This window comes from Diplotaxodon limnothrissa, linkage group LG11, assembly GCF_057381915.1.
Source record: "Diplotaxodon limnothrissa isolate DT_005_m linkage group LG11, D_limnothrissa_male_GT1.1, whole genome shotgun sequence".
In the NCBI taxonomy this organism is placed as follows: domain Eukaryota; kingdom Metazoa; phylum Chordata; class Actinopteri; order Cichliformes; family Cichlidae; genus Diplotaxodon; species Diplotaxodon limnothrissa.
Genome location: NC_140606.1, coordinates 28,664,836 through 28,685,953, shown reverse-complemented (window position 1 = coordinate 28,685,953; position 21,118 = coordinate 28,664,836). Strand labels below are relative to the sequence as shown.

The 21,118-nt window shown below is 40.0% G+C and overlaps 1 protein-coding gene across 1 annotated transcript; it reads left to right on the top strand.

Moving 5' to 3' along the window:
• The first annotated feature begins 452 nt into the window (after positions 1-452).
• Positions 453-19,696, top strand: rorc (RAR-related orphan receptor C). Its single transcript, XM_085365649.1, has 13 exons — positions 453-701; positions 811-939; positions 5,421-5,450; positions 14,743-14,828; positions 16,054-16,195; positions 16,291-16,641; positions 16,732-16,833; positions 16,921-17,042; positions 17,480-17,612; positions 17,714-17,821; positions 17,902-18,012; positions 19,135-19,244; positions 19,385-19,696. Exons 2-13 carry the CDS (start codon positions 888-890, stop codon positions 19,547-19,549), a joined length of 1,512 nt encoding a protein of 503 aa, XP_085221775.1. The 5' UTR covers positions 453-701; positions 811-887; the 3' UTR covers positions 19,550-19,696.
• Positions 19,697-21,118: the final 1,422 nt, after the last annotated feature.

The following is a 21,118-nucleotide window of genomic DNA, read 5'->3' as shown; positions in this document are numbered from 1 at the left end:
GCAACCACTGTACGAGCCATGTCTTAGAGGATTTACCACAATGATGTAAACCGAGAAGACGTATCGATTATTCATCGTTTTCTTTTTGTCCTCCCACCCGTGTTAAAATGGGGCATAAAATAACCCCTCCGTGTATGCCATACTGTATGGGCAGGGCCCTACGAGTAATTCTAACAAAAATGACACCAACCCACGAAAAGGGATTTTTAATTTAAGGATGTTCCATTTCCATACAGACTGAAATCTAACGTCTCCACCGTGCATTTTATTTTCTCGATTGGTGTGGCGGAAATTTGTGGCAGCAACATGGGATTATATTTCTCAACCGAGCACTTCAAAGCAAAACCCGATCCGGTGCTATTACGTAAGAGCCGGTGACATAACTCTCTCCAGCCTGGGACGGCTAGGGCGCACTGTGAGCGCAAGGGGAGGGGGGTGGCGGGCGCGCGGCCGGCCGGTCCAGCTGCACTCTCCGCACTGCTGCTGCCACAGGGGGGAACGGGATTATTTCAAAAACAACCACACAAGAGGAGGAGTGCTGTTGAATAAGGGACCCTGACACACAGAGAGAGAGAAAGAAAGAAGCCAAGGAAGATGACTGCCGATTTTGGGGAGCCACTGTGAAGACTCTTGAAGGAGGCGAGATGGCAGTGCACGTTTTCAAATGCCTGCGCCGGCCTGGGCGCTAGAGCGACCAACAGGTAGTATGAGTCTCGAGTTTTGCTTCGTTTCTTTCTGAGCACTGCAGTGTCAGCAGATAGATTTGAAAACTGACTGACCTTACAGGACTTTGTGGTTTGTGTGCGCCAGAGTGCGTGAGTGAGAGAGCGAGAGAGTGAGGGGAGAGTGTGTGCAGGCCCACCTACTGGTGTTTTGACAGGAGAGTTATGGAATATGAAGAGCCCGACGTGCCCTCCGCTGACACCCCCATCAAGAGAGGTGAGATTTTCCCTCTCCAGGTTACATTTACACTGTGGCAGGTGCAGGAAAACTGAACTTTAAAGTCACAGCAAGAAAAATACAATTTGTTTGACTAGTTTCAGCTCACTAAACAGTGTGCCTTGACATTTTATGCCCTCATGTCCCTCGCTTATTTCCCAGCATGCCTTTGTGTGCCCACTCACTCCCATCCCCTCCTTTCCTCCTCACTTTTATCTCATCCTGTTGGCCTCTAGTGCACCAGCTGACTCCCTATCTCTCCCTCTCTGTTCACTCTTAACTTTTCCCCCTTCACTCTCATCCATCTTTACCCTAGTAAACCTCCTCATCCCTTTAACTGGGGTATGGTTAAGGTGCTGTGAGTGTGTAAGAATGGCAGTAAGCCGGAGTAATCCATGGGAATTAGCTCTAATTTTTGCCTCTATTACTGGCCAATGCCTTTCTGTTCAAAGCCTCTCCCAGGCCATAATCAAACTATTGGCAGTGACTGGAGATAAGACTGTCTCTCTGTCACAGAAACCCATAGCACACCTTTCCTACAGGATAGCAACACAGCTTGTCTGAAGTGCTGCAAAATGTATTTGTGTGTGTATGTGTGTGCCTCCATTTAATGCATGTAAGAGGCAAAGCAAATAAATAGGTTCTTATTTCTAAAGAGGTGAAACAATAATGAGGCCTGTCCCCTTTTCTCCAGTAAATGTAGGAGGATCATAGCAGCAACAGTTTACATTCAAAGTCCTGAACTTTGTATTTTACCTTTGAAAATTTCACCACACTGCTGATATAGTTTTTGGTTTTCTTGACTTAAGTTTTTCGATATTTGCCACTAACATTGACAGATTGATACTTTTATCTACCCCCCTAAACTCCCCCAGAAACATAACATAAACAATTTGCTGGTTACCCTAGATTACCTTTAGACCGCAATGCCAACAGTTTTAATTTGGAACCATTAGTGATTTAATAGTATTATGTAACCATTAGAAAGAAAGCGACCAGCAGGCAGGTCAGAGAGGAAACAGGCACAATTTAGTGTCCATTATAGATGTATTATAGATGCACAATTATAATTTAAAATGGGTTTTGTTTATGTTGCAAAGTGTCAATGGTAATCAAGGGAGGAAAATAGGGTAAGATTAAAAGTGAAAAAAGAAATGCCAGTATCAACAGGGACACTGAAATGGCTCTTAAAAGTTTTATGTCCTTCTGTTCTTCTTCTTCTTCTGGTTTTTATTTGCAAGTGACAATACAAACAAATAATTCCAGAGTGGTTTCCTTTGGAGATAGCTTGCCTTGGGTAAGTTAAAGTCATGTCGTGCAGAATTTAGTGTAAAAATGACAACGTTTGGGGTAAATTTGTTAAAATGATGCACAGCTGAAGCTTGAACATTATGTGCAGGATACCTAATGCATCTGGCCCTGGAGCTGATGCTTTATTCAGGTTAAACTAGAGTGTGGTTGCACTGTTTTATTTTCATATTTAGTTTCCGTACTGCTGAGACGGCTCTTCTTGACTTGATGAGAGTCTTGGTTTTAGCGGCTGTTGTGGGCGTCACTCACTTTTCTCAAGCAGTAGTTTTAGTCTTGCTCCACATTTGGGGTTTTTTCTCCTGTCTGTACAGTATAGGAAAAGAGAAAAACAAAACAAAACAATCTCCTGTTCATTATCCAATAAACGCCCATTTGTGGTGTTCCCCAGGGACCTATTGTAGGTCCGATTAATTTCACCGTAAATCATTCTGCAGCCATTTCTGAACCAAAAACTGTCTTCACAGCAATGACAGTATATTATTCTTTTAACCAAAATGCATCTGGCCTTCTTCAGCCGTCTGCTATTTTCTTGGAAATCAGTGCAGACAAGTCAAGAAATACTTTCTGTTCTAAAAGAACACTAGCCTTGCAGCCGTCCTACTGATGTTTTCAGAAACTCTTTGAAGCCAACATGTTCAGATGACTCTTTTTACAGAGAGATTATCCACAATTTGTGACACTGTGAGTGCTACTCCTTTTTTTGTCACTCTATACCTTACTTTTCTTAAACTCCTGCAAAGGTTTGCTTCACCAAATTGGCAGCGACATTTATTTACAGACTTGTGGTGAATTACTTACGGTGTACTTCTGAGCTACACGACTGTCCTAAAATTTTCAGCTGTGTAGATGTTTTGGGTTTAAGATTTTAGAGGAACTGCACGTGTTGGCACATTCTTCTTGAAACCTGGCGAACAGCTTAACCATCCAAATCAGACTTGCTTTTAACTTGATTTGTACATATTTCTTTTTGTTTCAGCATCTAGCATATATTCCTTTTCATATTTTATAGTTGTTATGGTACTATATGTTGTAATTTTTTTACTTGTTTTAGTAATCTTCTTCTCAAATGTATGCTTTTCTTTTGCTTACTGATTAAGCATTCTACCTAAACCTAATTTTTAAAAAGCCCTTTTTAATCTTGTTTACTGTATTTGGCACCGGTCTTGGATGTTCACATGTTTTGTATGTTTTCTGTGCTAGATGGGTCGTGGTTTCTATTCAGACAAAATCGTCGCCTCCTCTCTGGGTTCAGTGGTCTTCGGTGCTGTTATGTAACACAGCAACTGTCACTTCAGCAGTGAGCTTAGATGTCAGTGCAGAGAGTGAGATTTTGCCTGATGGGTGGTGTTGATTTTTGTGCCTCCGCTGTCACTTTTGGGTGTGTGTAGATGGTTCATGGCCTGGCTAACAGGTGTGCCTTGCTAAATATGTACATGCTGTGTCACATTTAGTTTTCACAGGTGCCATCGACCGCATGTTTATTTAATTCTGCTGCAGCAATATTTTAAGCATTTAATACCATTGGTGACACATTTCAGGAATAACAGCGGTGCAAATAGTTGGCGTCAATTCTCGCTCATTTTCGATCAGCGTATCGGGGTTCAGCATTTTATTTATTTTTTAAAATCAGATTAGTCGGCCTTAAAATCGTCTCCGTAAGGCGAGAAGCTGCTGTGCGTTTCTGTAAATGACTATTCAAGGAACGCAGGGGAAAGCATTGATGTAACACTAATGTAAAAAACACTGAAAAAAATTCAGGCCGTCCTCATTTGGAAATGATGCTCTAATAAATGTAGCTGATTTTTTGTGTGTAATTAATCAGCCTTTTCTTAATCGATCACCTTTAAAACAGTTGCTCTGTGAGTGTTGAAATTTTCTTTTCATTTTCCGTGCGTGCACTGCTGCGCTTTCATTCCATATATTCTGCTTATGAAGCAAAACTGATTTGATGAGGGTAGGAAAACAGAGGAAACCACAAAGGGCCTGATCTGGCGCCAGACAAAGACCGGCTAGCTCTACGTCTTCCATTGATACTTATCTGCCCTGCATTCAAACCTCTGTCTAACACACACAGCCTCTCACACGCAAATACACAGAGAAAACGCACACATACCCTCACACACATGCGTATACATACACCCACAGCAGTAAACCCCCTGCTTAAGAACTGACCCTTAGTCGCTCTAGCTGCACTTCAGACTTTCTCACAATTGCGGTCACAAAGGCAGACAAGAAAGAGGACCTATTGCTTCACAGACACCCACCTTCCTCTACCTTTATGTCCTGTGTGTGTGTGCGCTGAAACACCACACAAACATATCATAGACCCACACTAGTGTAAATAGGAATCCTCTAATTTAGCCTCTCCGCTCTCACTGAGGCTTCTTATCTGTCCACATGCTATTGTACACTAGAAAAGAAGCCAAAGAAAGTGCTGCCTACTGCAAACCCCGTATCAAACTGCCATTTAGGAGCTGACAATGGCTACAGTGTAATTTTATGCCGGTTTTACTTTCCCTCTCATTTCAGTCTATTTGAAAGTCAGGATTTTACTTGTTGTTACAGTAGTAACATGCTCATTTGGATATTTGATTATGATTGGTGAGTATGATATGTATTTGAATATCAAACGTGCTTTTGTAATCCATTCATTGCACTACGAATAGCTCCTGTGTAGGTTTCAGTGGTATTTAAATTGTTCGCTTAAGTAAAAGTAGAGATACCGCACTCTAAACATGATCACTTCTTTTTTTAGTAGCAGATGTAAAGGGAACAATAAGTTAAGGTATCAAAGGTATTCATCGAGCAATCAAAGATTGTCTCATCTAACTTTTGTGATGGGGTTAGCTGTCATTTGTAACTCTTTTTTCTTAAAATGTTATACTGTACAACATTTATCTCAAAAATGAAGTAAATCCGATGCCTAATTTATTTTCCAGTGGCTATCACATTTTCAATTCAAAGAGATGGAAAACTCTATTGGTAAATGTTTACTCCTGGATTCAATATGAAGCTTAGATGCCACTGTGTAACGCCCACCATGTATTCATATGAGTATACAGCAGGTTGAGTTTCTTTCACTAAAATGCGCTTTAGGATGCTCGTACAAAGCATAGACTCACAAAGTTGTTTAGTTTGAATCCACTAACTACCCTTTTTCCTCCCTTTAGGAGGTGCCGTGTCCAAGAAGAGTCATTTGAGTAAGTTGTCTACATTTGTGTGTGTGTGTGTGCAGTAATAACTTTGCTTGTGTTTGTGCTAGATATTTGTGCATGCAATGTGGTTAACTTCATAGTTAGTGAACATGCAGCATGCACCTGTACAGCAAAACACACATACACACAGTAGTGTCGACGGGGACGGGGCCATTAGTGACACACTCGGCGCGCGGCGTGTCGCACCTGTGCTACCCCCCTCGCACAAACACACTCGCAGACAAACAGTGATGAAAATACCAACCACTTTGGCATCTGAATGCAGATGAAAGCGATAACATCTCGTCTTTTTTTAACTTTTTTGGTTTAACACCTTCTGCCACAACTTTAGCACACCTGTTATCGAGAGTGAAGGTGCTGTGTGTAACACACCACCGACCTTCATATTAGGTGGCGTGATGATAAACCAACTGAGACTAAATAATAATGGTTTTCATTCATCACACGTACCCAAAACCAGAGAAGACAAGAAAGGAAGGGCAACGTTTGGGGGTCTTCTGTGGTTCTGTGTGGCGGGATGGAAGTGGAGGGAAATATGAGTGGAGAATGAAGAAGCTGTGGTGGATTGCAGCTGCAAGTGTTTACTTAAACACAGCACTGAAGACATAAAATAGTCTGAAATACATTTTTCAGTTAAGTTGAAGAGCTCACATAAAAAAATAACAGATCTCAAAATACGTACCTTTTTTTTTAGCTACATCATCCGAACAATTTTTAATAAAATGCAAACTTAACATTGAACACATGCAGCATAATAATTAATTAAGGTAATGTTTAACTCACTGTACTTTTGAAACCTAATTGCTAATTGTATGAAAATGATAAATATGTAGATTTTACTTGGAGCATTTTCAGTGGAGGAGATCTGTAAGCTAAACTCAGATAACCTGAATCAAGTGTGTAAATATGCTACATGGAGAATAAATAATTCTTTAAAATGATTTTCTCTCTCTCATATACATATATATATGCATTATTTGAAAATATCTGAAATCTCCAAACTGAGTTTCCCAATAACAGAAATGTAAGTTTGTGTGACTTACATATTTTTTTTAAGTTCATCTCCAGTGATTCCTGTCTGCTGGTTTGACTTAAACTCTCTCATGGACAGTCTCAAAGGTGCCAGACATTATAAAGCATTTTTTGACATATGATACAGAGTGAGGGGGTGAAGGATAACAACAAAGGTATAAAGAAAAAGTACCTTGAGAAAAACGACAGGGCAGGGGACGGTCCCCCCTTCTTTGTCTTGATCTCTCTCTCTCTCTCTCTCACACACACACACACACACACACACACACACACACACACACACACACACACACACACACACACAATCATGCACACGCAAACAAGGAAGGTGAGGCGGTGACTGACACTCAAAAGTCTGAATATGTATGCTGAAGCTGCAGTGAGCACCCGACCCAGCTTGATAAAGGACGAGCAAAAAAAGGAGCAAGATTAAAAGATATAGGTGGTTCCAAAAAACGAGTGTGTGTCAAAAGAAAGACTATTCTTAGACAAAGTGAGAGGACAAGTGAGTTTGTGAAAGTGGGACAAACGTCTGACACAAGTGGAGGAGTGAGGATGATGCGAGGTAGGGATGAAGCTCTTCAGCGTGTGTGTGTGTGTGTGGGCACTTCAATCAAAGATATTTTTTATCAATTAAATCAGTTACGTGCTTTTTGATGACGTTTTTCTCCAAGCCTCCCATATTTCAAACTTTACGATTATAAGGTAACGTTGCGACTGATGCCTCTGATGGTGCGCGAAATCGGTATCGTTCGATAATAACGTCACCTTTTGGTTAAAAGTAGCTGTGTCTTTTTAAACCTTCACCAAGTCACCCTGAAATATCTGTGCTTTCATGCAGACTCAGACACCTGTGGCTTCAAACACATCAACTTTCTCAGGGTGTGTCATTAAGCTTTTTGTTCAGGTTTGCACTTTAGTTTCTGGTGTAATACTTCGTTGAACAGGAAAACGCCGCTCAAGTTTCAAGTGCCTTTATATTTCACAATTTTTTCTCGTGTGCTAACTAGAATTTTACAGCTTTACAAGTTTTATTGAATCCCACCGACGGATGTTTTTAGCAGCATTGTAGAAAGCATGAAAACACACACGTGTGTTCCTGTGCTTATGGTTTTCAGCGAGTAAAGATTATCTAATCTGTTTTGAGTCCCTCCATTGGCTGAATTTTGAGTACCTTCACAGTGATTGATGTGTTTCAGTTTTACGGTTTGGCAATATGACTCAATTTTGAGCTCTCTTTGATGATTTTAAGATTTGAATCATGTCTCAGATATTTCTGCCCTCTGATACTCCCACATATACAGTATACCTCAGGCTAGGCTAATTCTGTAGAGTGAAAAGGTTGTATAAAAATGTATATTTCTGGAAATAATACCCATTCATAACATTGTAGTAACACCTTTTGTCAAGTCAAGTTTCCATTGTAAGTAATTCTTTTAATGAAGCCAGTGATTGGTGGAAGATCAGTGTGACCAGGTTATAATATAATATTTAAGATGTTGAGTTTTTATTTATTTTTAAAATCATACACACACACACACACACACACACACACACACACACACACACACACACACACACACATATATATATTATATATATATCATAATCAATCATCATAGTCTTGCACTTGAGTGCGGAAAACAGGATGTTTCACTACCGCAGTGCGTTGCTTTTAAATGGACCGACTCCAAGCACGTACAGGATGCAGAGGAAATGCTAAAAGTGTGATACTGAAAATGATTTCTCACACAAATAAGTCCCAGATTACCTGAATAAAAATGGACAAAATACACAAAGAGGTGACAAGGGAGAAAAGGCAAAGGGAACAATGAAAATTGATTAATTTGTTTTTGCTGCGTACACACTTTTGCCATTGCAACTTGCAAACACTTATAGACACACCAGCACACGCAAGCACAAACACGCATACACAGATGCGCAGCTGCTTTTTAGATGGCGGCTAGATGCAGCATATCTCTGCCCTGCAGCTGTGCTGTGGATACTGCCTGTGTGAACAAAACGAGAGCAGCCTCTGATGAAAAATAACTAACTAAATATATTTGTGTTATGACCACAGCTGGGAGACAATGAATTATCTCTGGTGTTACACACTTGATTCCATCAGGCGCACTTGAGATGGCTTTGTTGCTGTGTTTGGGGGGATTCCTGTGTAGATTGTTACACAGTTTCTTTATCAGAAAGGATTTCCTTGTTCCTCTGGGTGCAGAAGCCTGCAAAAGCACTTCCAAAGCAGCAGAAGCGGTTGGCTACAGATCAAAGCAGACATGAAAATGGCAGGTGACACATTCCCCCCCAAAATTTGGTAAATGAAATACACAAGTCGAGCTGATTCATACCCTTTGCTACTGTCAAAACATTACCTCTTTCAGACACCTCCGAATTCAGGAGCAACTTCAAAGTCAAATATGTGAAATCTGATGCTAATTGGTGTTCAGATCTGCTTTGAAAAATTCCTCAGATAATCATCTCTCAGTAGGTTTTTCCATCTGTTTTTTGTTATTGCAAATTAATGAAACTCAGCGAAGGAGTTCTTGCATTTATTAAACGACCACAGTCTGGCTCTGAAACCTAAAAATACATTAGCAGTGAACTATTTCTGAGTGAAAATGTTTAGTCCAAAAAAGCTGACGTGAAATGCTTCTTATTAAACCGCTCTCTGGCACTAGGTTTTACTTTATTTCCCCTTTTTTTAAATTAATTTTATTCAGTTGCTGCTTATTTTGTGTTTTCTTGTAACTCTTGGTTTCTTTTAATGGAAAAAAAAGTAACCTGACTTTTTATTGTTATTTGTTTGGATTTGCGCTGCAAAGTATTGTATGGTATGATGTGTAGCAAAACATTCATCTTTTATCTAATGTATTTAAATGCAGTACTACACATGCAGTTATTTGTTTAAAAATAAAAAGCTGTGACAATCTGCTTTTTTTTTGTCATTTAAAAATAGTTTTAAATGCAGCAGAAAAATAGTGGTTTTAAGCTAAAGTTCCAAAAGTCTCAAATTTTACTTCAGGACGACCTTAAATTAAAATCATTAAGTGTGTTTTTATGTATTAGAGATAATAACAGTACAAATAAAATTGAATTTAATTCGCCATGAGTCATATTAAAGTAAGCGGTTAAAGAATTTGTCTTCACTGGTGTTGTAAACTCAAAAAATGATCCTACATTAGGTACAGCCCTCCTGTGCTGAGTGTTAATGTGCTGTATGAGGATAAAGAGTCTGTGCAAGTGTGTTTGTTTGTGGATGCAGTCTGTATACAAAGCTTGTTTGCACTTTTGCTTGCGTATGTCTCAAAGGTAAGCTTCCGTCAGAGGAAAGATTGAGGTTTTTTTTGTCCGTTTACAGTTCATAGAACAAGCTGCTGACAAGATAATTTCAGGCACAGAGAAGAAAGTGTCTGGTTAAACGCTGCAACAGTGGAGCTGGTACAGTTTTCACCCGTGAGTCTGTCTGCCTGTACGTATCATCATGGTAAAATGGGATTCTTTGCCCATAGCGTCACAACCGTGAGAGACACGGTCTCAGAACTGGCGTCTTTGTGAGGTCAAACTGAAGGCCGAGTTCAGAGATTTGGGGCAGTTCGATGTACTAGTTTGCTGATAGCGGCGATGTGAAAAAGGACGTGAGTTTCCACGATAAACCCCTGTCAAAAAGTCTTTTTAAATACCTGCAGTGACAGCGGTGCCGTTAGTGTTTTGACTTTACGAGTCCGTTTCTCTGTCTGTGTCACAGCGTCGTGATTGAAAACCTTTACAGGTGAGAGCTCAGTTCAGAAGAAAGGCCTCGATTGATGGTGGTTGTAGTCTGACTCATGAGTGCTGACTAAAGGGAACTAAGAGTCGAGGGGCTAATCCCCATTGTCCCTCTTTTAGAACAATTTTATATCACAGGTGTTCTGATCCCATCATAAAACTGGTGCTGGTTTGCATCAGTATTCACACACACACACACACACACACACACACACACACACACACACACACACACACACACACACACACACACACACACACACACACACACACACTTGTGCTCAGTTTGACTTAAACGTTGTGAGAGGACTAATTAATCTTTTTTTGATTTGAAATCCAGGAATAAAAAACTGTCCTTGATCTTTTCTTAATCCTTTTTATTTTTTCTAAATGATTTTGAAAACGTTCCTCATTTTGCAGTTTGCTTTATAGCTTTGTAAATGTTTGAGGGTTTATTAATTTCAGCACATTTAACCTCATCATTATTTTTTTTTTTTTTTGCTTTTTCAGTTTCCCTAAAAAGAGATTTAATGCTTGCACCATTATTATTTTCCTTAATGACTGATATTTATTATCCAAATTTCACTGAAAAGCCATTACAATGTCATCTCTGCTTACAGCTCTAAATGAAAGCCTATATATTATATTATTATATTTAATATATGATTTTTTTTTTACTTTGACAGCAATCCTGCTTTGTCATTTAAGTTCTCAGTGAAAGATCTCAATACTGTTTTAAAGATCATCAGATCATCTCTGTGTGGCGGCATTTAGGTGTACAGTGCACTGTGTGCGGAAGCGTGGGAGGTGGCACGCTGTTGTTTGTACTGACAAATCAAAATATCTCCACCACTAGTGTACTTAAACCCCTACACTTGCCAACAGCATGTGTCAGGCAGTTTTGAATAACTTTTCAGGCGAACGGTTTTTGTGTAAATGATCTCATTTCATTGTTCCTCAATCATTAAGTGGTTGGTATAGGATTAGTTTCGCACTGTATGTCGTCACTTGTAGGTTGTGATTGCTTACGTAAGGTGTTGGCAGCCATGACTATCAAAAGAGACTTTTTTGAGTGGAAAAATCTGTGTGGACTGCAGAAACATGTTTAAAAGTCTCTATCAATATGAGTTTATTAGCATTACTGCATGTGATTACTGTGCAGTGGGAATTTATAACTGTCTAGCACTTAAGCTTTGCATTGTCATTAGCATACTGTCATGTTTATGTTGCAGTTATGAACTATAAAGCCTTCAATGACTAGAATGACTCATTTTTCAATGTGTTTTATTGCCACTAAAACAGAACAAATCTGAAATGGAGGAAGAAAACATCTACTCGCCTGCTGAGGCCTACTTTAAAATAGAAGAACTGCGCTTTGAGTTCTTCTGTGTTTGCGCACATTAATCAAATGAAAAGAAAAGGAAACCTACACTCACAAAATATAATGAAAGAAATAACACCATACCCGCTGCAAAAACAGTAAAAGTAAAGCAAATAGTACCAGTTTAATTCTGACTAAACTTCGGTTACATATTAAACACTGCTAATTACTTTTATTTTAAAAAATTTGGACTCCACAACTAGGAGGACTCAGGTCATGACATTTATGTGTTTAGGGTGCTAGGTGATAGACAAAGACTAGGTATTAAAACATTTATTTTTTTATTGGGTCTATTGGCTGCGCCGTGTTTTTACAGCTGGAGAATGTAAAGAATCGCTAACAGCACTGATAAATAAAAAAACAAAATGCCAAAAAAAAATTAAAAGTCAGATCAAACTGAAAAAGGTTACTGTTGCACCCAAAGGCCTTGTGGTTGCTTCACTGTTGCCAGTTGTGACAGCATTTTAGCAGTTTTCTTTTTAACGTACGTGTATTTGTAAAATCTTATTCAGTAGCGCAGATTCCCAACAACAGTTGCCTCAAACCGCTTTATATTGCAAGGCAAAGACCAAAAACCATTAGAGAGAAACCCAGATAATCACAAAACCCCCGTGTGAGCAAGCACTTGTTGAAGGCGGGAAGGAAAAACTCCCTTTTAACAGGAAGAAACCTCCGGCAGGGCCAAGATCAGGCAGGCGCAGCCATCTGCAGCGACTGGTGAAGGGTGATGGCAAAGAAAAGAAGAGAAGGAGACAGGACAAAAGGCAAAATAACTATAGTTTAATTCTGTATTAGCATCTGTTGTAGCGACCCCTAAAGGGAATGATCAAAAGAAAAAGATGAAGACAGTCATCTAGTTTTTAATAAGGCCATTGAGAGTCACTGGAGCTTAAACAGATCAAACTGAAAAAGGTTACTATTGCACCCAAAGGCCTTGCTGTTGTTTCACTGTTGCCAGTTATGACAGCATTTTGGCATTTTTCTATTTAACAAACATGTATTTGTAAATCAAGCGCTGTGTTTAGCTACAATGCGCACCAGACGCAATCGCTCGTGACGGAAAAAGACACAAATGGAAGAAATAATGGTAGCGCAGTATTTTTATCACTCTATCTCACACAACCATACAACCATGCAAGCACGCACACCAGGAGATGCTGGGTTTGATTGGTCTGTGCCTGTGGCTGGAGATAACCAGGTGAGACAAAAATGGCTATAATCTGCTGATAGAGGGCTGTTCGGTGGCTGCCTGGCGTTTATTTCTGTTTGGCAGTCGGGCTTTTAAAGGCAGATTGATTCTTGTTTCTGTGTGGCACCAATAAAGATGTCACAGTTGTGTTGGGCTCATTTAAGGTGAGCGCAGGTACGACTACATGGAAAGCTGTTGGAGGAGCGGTGTGCGTGATTGCCATGAGTTTGAGTGTGAGATTGCATGTGTGAGATTGCATGTGTGAGATTGCATGTGTGAACAGCGAAAAGCTTGTGGGCCACGGTGGATTTCCTGTTGTTTGAGGTTGACAATCAGAACTGAAATAACTAAAAAAGCAGAGACCACTGATGTTCTCTCTGACTATCCAGCACTACCAACAGGAACACAATTTTAGTCACAGCTCGGTCTCTTTTCTTCGTTCTTTTTTTTTTTTACATGTGATATTCAGCTGGCGGCGAAAGGCTGCTGGTCAAGCTTAATGGTTAATTTAAAGGGACAGATTAATGTGAAATGTTAAGCATCAGAGTTAAACTGGTGAAATATTCTTATCATGGTCAATCATGAGGTTAATCAGACAGTTCCATTAGTAGAAGCTGCAGTCTTATCAGATTTGTGGCTCTATTATTTTCAGCTCGATTGTAAATGCCTTTGCTCTGTGTCTATATTTATTTTATCTCAGACTGGCTGTTCTCAGAAACCTTCTAGTGATCCCTGTGGCACCAAATAAAGAGGGCACACACTGACACACTAACACACACTCGTGAAAACAAATCTGACACAGTTATGCACGGAAACGTAAATACTCCCGTATATTGTCAAGTTGCAGCTATAAGAGCTTGTCTCGAAGAATGCAGTCACACTTTCTAATGAGAGACGATGGCGGGAAGAGATAGCCGCCTGCATTATTTTAGGTTATTTGAGGCTGGAAATGCCTCTGCATCACCACACGGCATAATGCGAAAGAAAAAAAAGCCCACTTCCTCATGAGCTTCTCAAAAATATTTTTGTCAAGGATCCGTGATACAATTCATCTTTTTTAATGAATCAAATGACATCTGATTGTGACAGAAATCGCCACTAATCAAAAGACTGGGGGGGTGTGAGAGTTTCACAGTGCAGTGGCATGGGGGGAGGTGAGAGGGGATGGCCATTACTGGCAGTGATGAAGGAGAGCGCATTACTGGCAGCGATGTCCTTTATGAGCGAGATAGAGAAGGATTCACAAAGAAAGAAATGACATGAAAGCAGGAAAGTCAGAGTGAAAGAGAAGTCACGCAACCACTTGAAAGCACTCTGAGGTTGACACCTTCATATTCGCCGCTTTTCTCCATTTGCAAATATTCCATGTCCTCAGAAGTCTCTCGGCTTATTGCATTTGAAGGTATTTTGTTCATTATTATTAAGGCAAGAGGTGCTTGAGAGGAAAATACCTTTGGTCTACTATGGTCACACAACAACTGATAGATGCTTAAGGGAAAGTACAGAATAAAGCAAAAGTTGTGGGAATCACTTTGCAGTTGAATTGTTTAGATAAAAATGTGCAGTGTCATTAGAATGACAGTTGGTATAGTTTTACTTACACTGCGATGAGCTCTGTGCTGCAAATGTTATAAAGGAATGATTAAAAATGCTTGCTTTTAATATTAATAACAGACTCGTTTATTCTGCTATTTTGTTTTGTTTTGTTTCCATCTGTACTGTAGATGTGTGTGCATATACAAAGTCTGAACTATTGAGCTGACATTAGAGCAACAAAGGTCACGTTAAACTACACTGATCAAACGTAAAAAGTGCTGCATTTAAGAACTGTATTTTATTTTCTATAAAGTTAAAGTTTGGATTTAACAAACTTTTTCTCTCCTTCTGTGTTTGTTCAGCCCAGATTGAAGTTATCCCATGTAAAATCTGTGGTGATAAGTCCTCTGGAGTTCATTATGGAGTCATCACTTGTGAGGGCTGCAAGGTGAGATGGGCCACAACAACCTCATTTCCACATCATTCTGATCCTGACCTCATATCACTCCACTCATTATGAACCTACAGCCAGAAGCCTTTAAGGTTTATGCCATAGCTGCCTTAAATTAACAATGTCTGTAATTTACAAAAAAATCCGTTTTTATATTTCTGTAATGATTCATCCATCAGTATGTGCAAGCTCTTTGATCAAAATTATATTTTTAATGCAAAAATATAATGAATGTTGTCATCCATGAATTTTAAAATGACCTTTATTACAAATAAGCAGAAAGGAAATGCATGTTCTTATTTTGTGATGAAGATGTCAAATTACAGTTTTTAACTTCCTAAACAGAAAGATTCGTTTTAGCAGTTGAACATTACTCTTGATTAACTTCTGACTTTCAGTGTGCCGCGCCACATTTGGATATAAAATCATGAATTCAGTCATTTGAGCTTTTTAAAATTTCTAATACATTTTTGTTTTTATAACACTTGGTTTAAATAATTTGTCAAGCAATGTGCAGGAAACAGGAAACACTTAGCTATGTTAGCATAAAACAAATCTAGTTATCAGTGTCTCTTAAGCGTAATAATTTAATATGTATTCATGTTTTATGTTTAACTCATTAAAAAGTGTCTTGAAAATTTAGCCATGTGAATCTACAGAGTTACTTTTCTCATCCAGGTGCTTTTATTTTTGAAGTTCTTGCTAGCAGGCTAACTGGTTTCAATCAATGAACATTTCATCTGTTTTTCTACAAGAAAGCAAGTCGATATTTCCCAATACTCTAGTTCCTAGAAGAATTCCTTTGACAATTGGTGACCAATAAATTTTCCCAATAGGAAAAAAAAATCTGGGACTGTTGTGCAGGGCCGCACCAAAAAACTGTTGAGCAAAACGGAGGTAATCTTATCGGTGCGGCCCTCCACAGCAGTCCCAGTTTCTCACTAACCTTTCACTATTACAGTTGGACTGTTGAATAGCAAGTTTTAGCTTATTTTAGATATTTTGTATCACTTATACCTGACAGATTACAGGAAATATGAGTTATACTGATTTAATTTAGAACTTGTCAGATGATAATAAAATATTTTGGCCACCAGAGAACATTTCTGCTCATTAACAAGAGCAAATAAAAATGTTTCTCTTCTGACTTTTATGTGTAACTCAAAAATCACTATTTCCCAGTCAAAAATTGAGCTTTTGTTTGACTCTTCTAATCCCTCAGGGATTTTTCCGGCGCAGCCAGCTGCCTACCGTATCTTACTCCTGCTCCAGGCAAAGTAACTGCCAGATCGACCGGGCCAGCCGCAACCGCTGCCAGCACTGCCGTCTACAGAAGTGCCTGGCCCAGGGCATGAGCAGAGATGGTGAGAGAAAGCACACATGCACTGACAGGCAGACAAATCTATTTACTGTTAATTCGCAGCAGCTGCTTAGTCATTTGTTGATTGTTTATTTCCAGCGGTGAAGTTTGGACGGATGTCCAAGCGTCAGCGCGACTCTCTGATCGCTGAAGTGGAAAGGCACCGGCAGCAGCAGCAACAGCAGCTTCAGGGAGACGCCCAGACCGTGTTGTCCTACCCCACCAAGAACCGCCAGGACCGCTCCCCCCAGCTTCTTCAGCCCATGGCCCCGACCTACTCATACAGCGGAGATGCCGAACTGTTGACCTACGCCGCTGATATTCACCCTTACCTGATGTGCTCCCCGAACGACTCACAGGTGCCTGCTATGATCTACCGCACCTCTGGGATCTCTCCCACCTCAAGATCCCAAGGGAGGGGAGACAACGCCGGTCATGCTGATATAAGAGGTGAGGCTCAGATGTGGGAACTTCACCATGCAGGACGAATCCTCCTTTCTTTGTTACTTATTTGTCTCTCTTCTCTGTTCTTTATGCAAGGATTTGACTCCAGGCAGTCGTCTCATGATATGATGGGGATTCATCCTTATAGTGGTCTGGAGGATCCATACAGCCTGCATCCTCACTCCCTGCGAAACATAGGTGAGCAGATGAGCACAGTGAGCCAAACTAAACATGTAATTTTCTCATATTTATAGTATTCATAAGTGCGTCTTCTTCTTTTTTTAGATGAACTGTGTGCCAGCATTGTGCGTTCCCACAGAGAGACCAGTCAGTACAGAGTGGAAGAGCTCCAAGCTCTCAGGTGGAAACTCTTCAGCAGAGAGGAGATCCAAGCATACCAGAGCAAAGTATGTGCACTGTTTTCTCTTCATTTTTTATTTTTATTTTTTAATTTTGCGATTTCTCCTTCATGTGTGTGAGCTTACTCAGACAGTCTCAAAACAAAACATGTCATTTCACATGCTTTACGTCTGAGGCTAGTTTTGTTTGATGAATCAAACAGGAAACTGAGAAAACGTCTTTCATCGCTTCCCCCTCCTCTTCTTTCTTTGATCTTTTTTTTTCAGTTGATCAGAGAGAAAACAGCAGGGTAAATTGAGTGATAAAATACAGAAACTTGAGCAGCAGACTGAATTGTTGGGACACTGAGGATGAGTTTTTGTGAGACGAGTGAAATGTTTTGCCCTTTAGAGCCCATTTTAAACAATCTATGGTGAAAGAAAAGGATTAATGAGAAACAAACTGAGCGAAGCAAACTGAGCTTCTGTCTGACTCTCTTTCCCAGTCAGTAGATGAGATGTGGCAGCACTGCGCTATCCGACTTACTGATGCCGTCCAGTTCGTGGTGGAGTTTGCAAAACACATCCCGGGTTTCCGTATGCTGAGCCAGAACGACCAGATCGCCCTTTTAAAGACTGGTGATTTTCCCTTTTCTAGAAGGATGTGCTTAAAACACAATATATATAACTGAACAGGTTTGATCTTACTCTCTTCTGACCTGCCTTCCTACTCTTTTCAGGCTCCATGGAGGTGGTTCTGGTCAGAATGAGCCGGTTCTTTAACACAGAGAACAACACTGTGTTCTTTGATGGGAAGTTTGCTGGAACTGAGGTCTTCAAATCTTTGGGTGAGGATTTATCTGAAGGTGTGAAACCGTCTATCTAAACACCATAACTTATCAATGCTCAGTGGTTTCTTGTCTTGCAGCTTGTGGTGATTTAATCGCAGCAGTATTTGACTTCGCACATGGCATGTGTGCCCTAAAGCTGACTGAGCAACAGATTGCTCTCTTCAGTGCCCTGGTGCTCATCAACGCAGGTAAGCCCAGCTCGGTCTGTCTCACTCGTACTGCGTTCATTTTAAGCACATCAGGAAGGAAGCGGTCTTTTCTTTTCTCGTCCTCCATGATGGCGGCACATGGTGCGGTCTTGGGTTCGGCCTTTATGTGTTCATTTGGCGTTCTCCCTGTGCCTGTGGGGACTTTGTCTTGATACTCTGACTTCTTCTCAAAGACATGACTGTTAGGCTTAATTGGCAATGGCGTCTATGAGTTAGTGTCATAAGTACCTTGAACTGGAAATGCAGTTACAAAAATGGGTGGATGGATGTCATAGATGAATAAGCTTGACCTTACTGTCAGATGTGCATGAATAAATCTTGTAGGTTTATCATATTACTGCCCAAATATAGATGACAGATATGTTTTGTGTCTGTGTCTTATCCAGTTTGCCTCTTTTCCATTTTGTCTTGTGTAATTTTAATTCATTCTGTCCCATTAAGTTAACCTTTCTGCCCCCTAGTGGCCGTGAAGAGACATAGTTCAGTTAATAGGCCGCAGTGAATGAAGATGAACTGATGAATGAAGGAAAAGACACAGAAAAGGAAAAAACAAGAAAGACAAAGAACACTTTCCAAAAAGTGTTCTTAGGTGTTGTTGGGAAGGTGCGACAATGTTTCTGGCCTTTGAATGAAGTCCTTTCCTGTCTCGTTGTTGTTGCGTGAATTTTAAACTGAAATTAAAAGGAATCAAAGAGAATATTTTAACAATGGACATTCAGAATAAGGGCGTGATAAATATCTGGATCCTATCACCTCATCGCTTCAGTCCTTATTTTTACTGCTGTGCTTTATGGGTTCCGCTGAAGATTTTAATGTCATTATATGTCTAAAGTATAGAATTGAAACAAACTTCTGAATATATTTGTTAAAAAACTCTTTTATGATTTCAACCCTGCTATTTTTGCCTGCCAAAATTGACTAAAGTTCACTGCTGAGAGCATCAGCCTGCTGCCAGGGACTTAACTTCCATGCAGCAAGTAATGCTGTCTAGCCTGTTCTGCAAAATGCTTTACTTTATGATTTTTGTTATGTTTTTCACCTTTAAAGGGAGCAACCTGAAAAAAACTCAATCCTTCTTTCATAAAACATCTTTGTGTTCAGATCGTCCGTGTCTGGAGGACAGGAGCAAAGTTCAAAGAGTTCAAAGAAGCGTGGAGTCGGGACTGACACACATTTTGCACCGAGACAATCAAGAAAGTTTGATTCACAAGGTAAATATCAGTCACCTGGGTGTTCAAACACTAAAAGGCTTGTATGCTCCATGTTTCATATCTGTGAGTACGCGTAAGATCGCAGGCTTTCCTCGCTGCTGTAGAAAGCTGACGGCTAAATGTGTGTGTCCTCCCTGCAGCTGTACCAGAAGATGGGGGTGTTGCGCTCGCTGTGCAGTCTGCACATGGAGAAGCTTCACTGGTTTAGTCAGCGGTACCCGCTCACAGCTCACTCTCTGTTTCCTCCGCTCTACAAGGAGCTGTTCGCATCAGAGGCAGAGCTTCTGCCGGGGACCACTCACTGATGATCTACGGGAATATGCAAAAACAGTCGCGCACCAACGTACAGAGACTCCTATTAGTTTGAGTCTCATTACTTTCTGGCAGATTCTATTTTTCTAATAATAAAAAACACACAATAATTGTAGCGTGTGTTAAGTGTTATATGACTTCCAGCAGAGCTTTTCTTTGTTAGATGATGTCAAGAAGAATTTATTTTTTTTTTTTTTTTGATAGCTTAAAATTATTTTGATGATGCCAGAGAAACATATTTTGATGTTCTTCGAGAGCACATTGTCGGTGGAGTAAGAGCTTCATTTTCTCTCAGGTTGTGCTGTTGTGATTCTGTCCAGTTGTAGCTTCTGTGTGTCACGGTGTCTTTCAGACATACAAATTCAAAAAGGCAGGCCACTGTTCATCATTAGTTCGAACTTTTAAGTGTTAGTCCACAGAAAGTCTGTCTTTCAAGCAGAAAACACCAAACTTCAGAGGGATTCAAATGTGACTTTATAAAGTTTGTATCTTCACCTTGTAGTGATTTCAAGAGGTTTCTTGCTTGACTTTGTCAAAAAATAAATAAAATTTGCGCTATATAAGTTAAAGCTAAAGCCAACCAATGTGCTTTCAACAAACTTTGCAAGACAAACAACAATATCAAGCACTAAAAGCAACCATATGCAACTACAGATGTTGGTCTAAAAACAGAAATCCACTTTGTCTTTAGCTTCCATACTCATAATAGGGTTTAAGTTTTGCAATGCTCCTTAAGGATCATGCAATGCCCTGTTGAGCCTGTGCATGCTAGCTTGCACAAATTACATCCTGTTCCTGTTTCTTCTCGGTTGTTTTTGCCCTCAGGAGTATTTAATGCAACACTGGCTTAATGCACCTGGAAGCTGAGAAAGTCAATCATCTTGTCTCTTCACATCAGCAGCTTCAGTCACACCCGCCAGCCATGAAGAGCGGAAAGTGTCATTTAGATGCTGAATACTAAATTAAAAACTTGCCTCTTTGCGTCTGTATGTCTCCAGAGAAGTTTCTCCTCCTCAGGCTGGTGTCTGTCATAGACTGACCAATAAATACTGCAAGGGCAGCAGTACCACTGAAATGGTTCCCTTTAAATGAATCCTCACATGCTTTTATATTGTGTGAGCTGTTGCATTAAGTGTAGAGATAATACAAAAAGGTGCAAGCGTGTAAAGTAGAAATCTCGTCCCGTGTGTGCTAACTCTTCCTTCTTTTCCCCAGATGAACTTGTTTTGTTTTCTCTACATATCTTTGAATAGAGCGGCGGGTGAATGAGAAATGTCGAGATGTTTCTGCATTAAGTATGTCTGTATGTAATCATCTCTGTCCCTGGAACAGCTGGCATTTCCCTCAAGATAATTTGCTGTAAACCTTCTAATAAACTGCTGAAGCTGTGACACCAAGCAGATGTTTCACTTTATTTGACTGCTTGTGAAATCACCATAAATATTTATGCAAGGCTGAGACAAGGAAGAAAAATTAACCGAATTATAGGGAAATCCCTATCAAGTCAAACACCAAAGTTTATTTGTTGCAGTCAAAGCTCTATAGCGAATATACTGAAAAAC

Excerpts from the sequence above, each read along its gene's own strand:
- rorc (XM_085365649.1), top strand. The coding sequence starts at position 888 with ATGGAATATGAAGAGCCCGACGTGCCCTCCGCTGACACCCCCATCAAG. Across the intron at positions 5,451-14,742 it reads GTCCAAGAAGAGTCATTTGA|CCCAGATTGAAGTTATCCCA; the intron begins GTAAGTTGTCTA and ends GTGTTTGTTCAG. Across the intron at positions 16,834-16,920 it reads TCACTCCCTGCGAAACATAG|ATGAACTGTGTGCCAGCATT; the intron begins GTGAGCAGATGA and ends TTCTTTTTTTAG.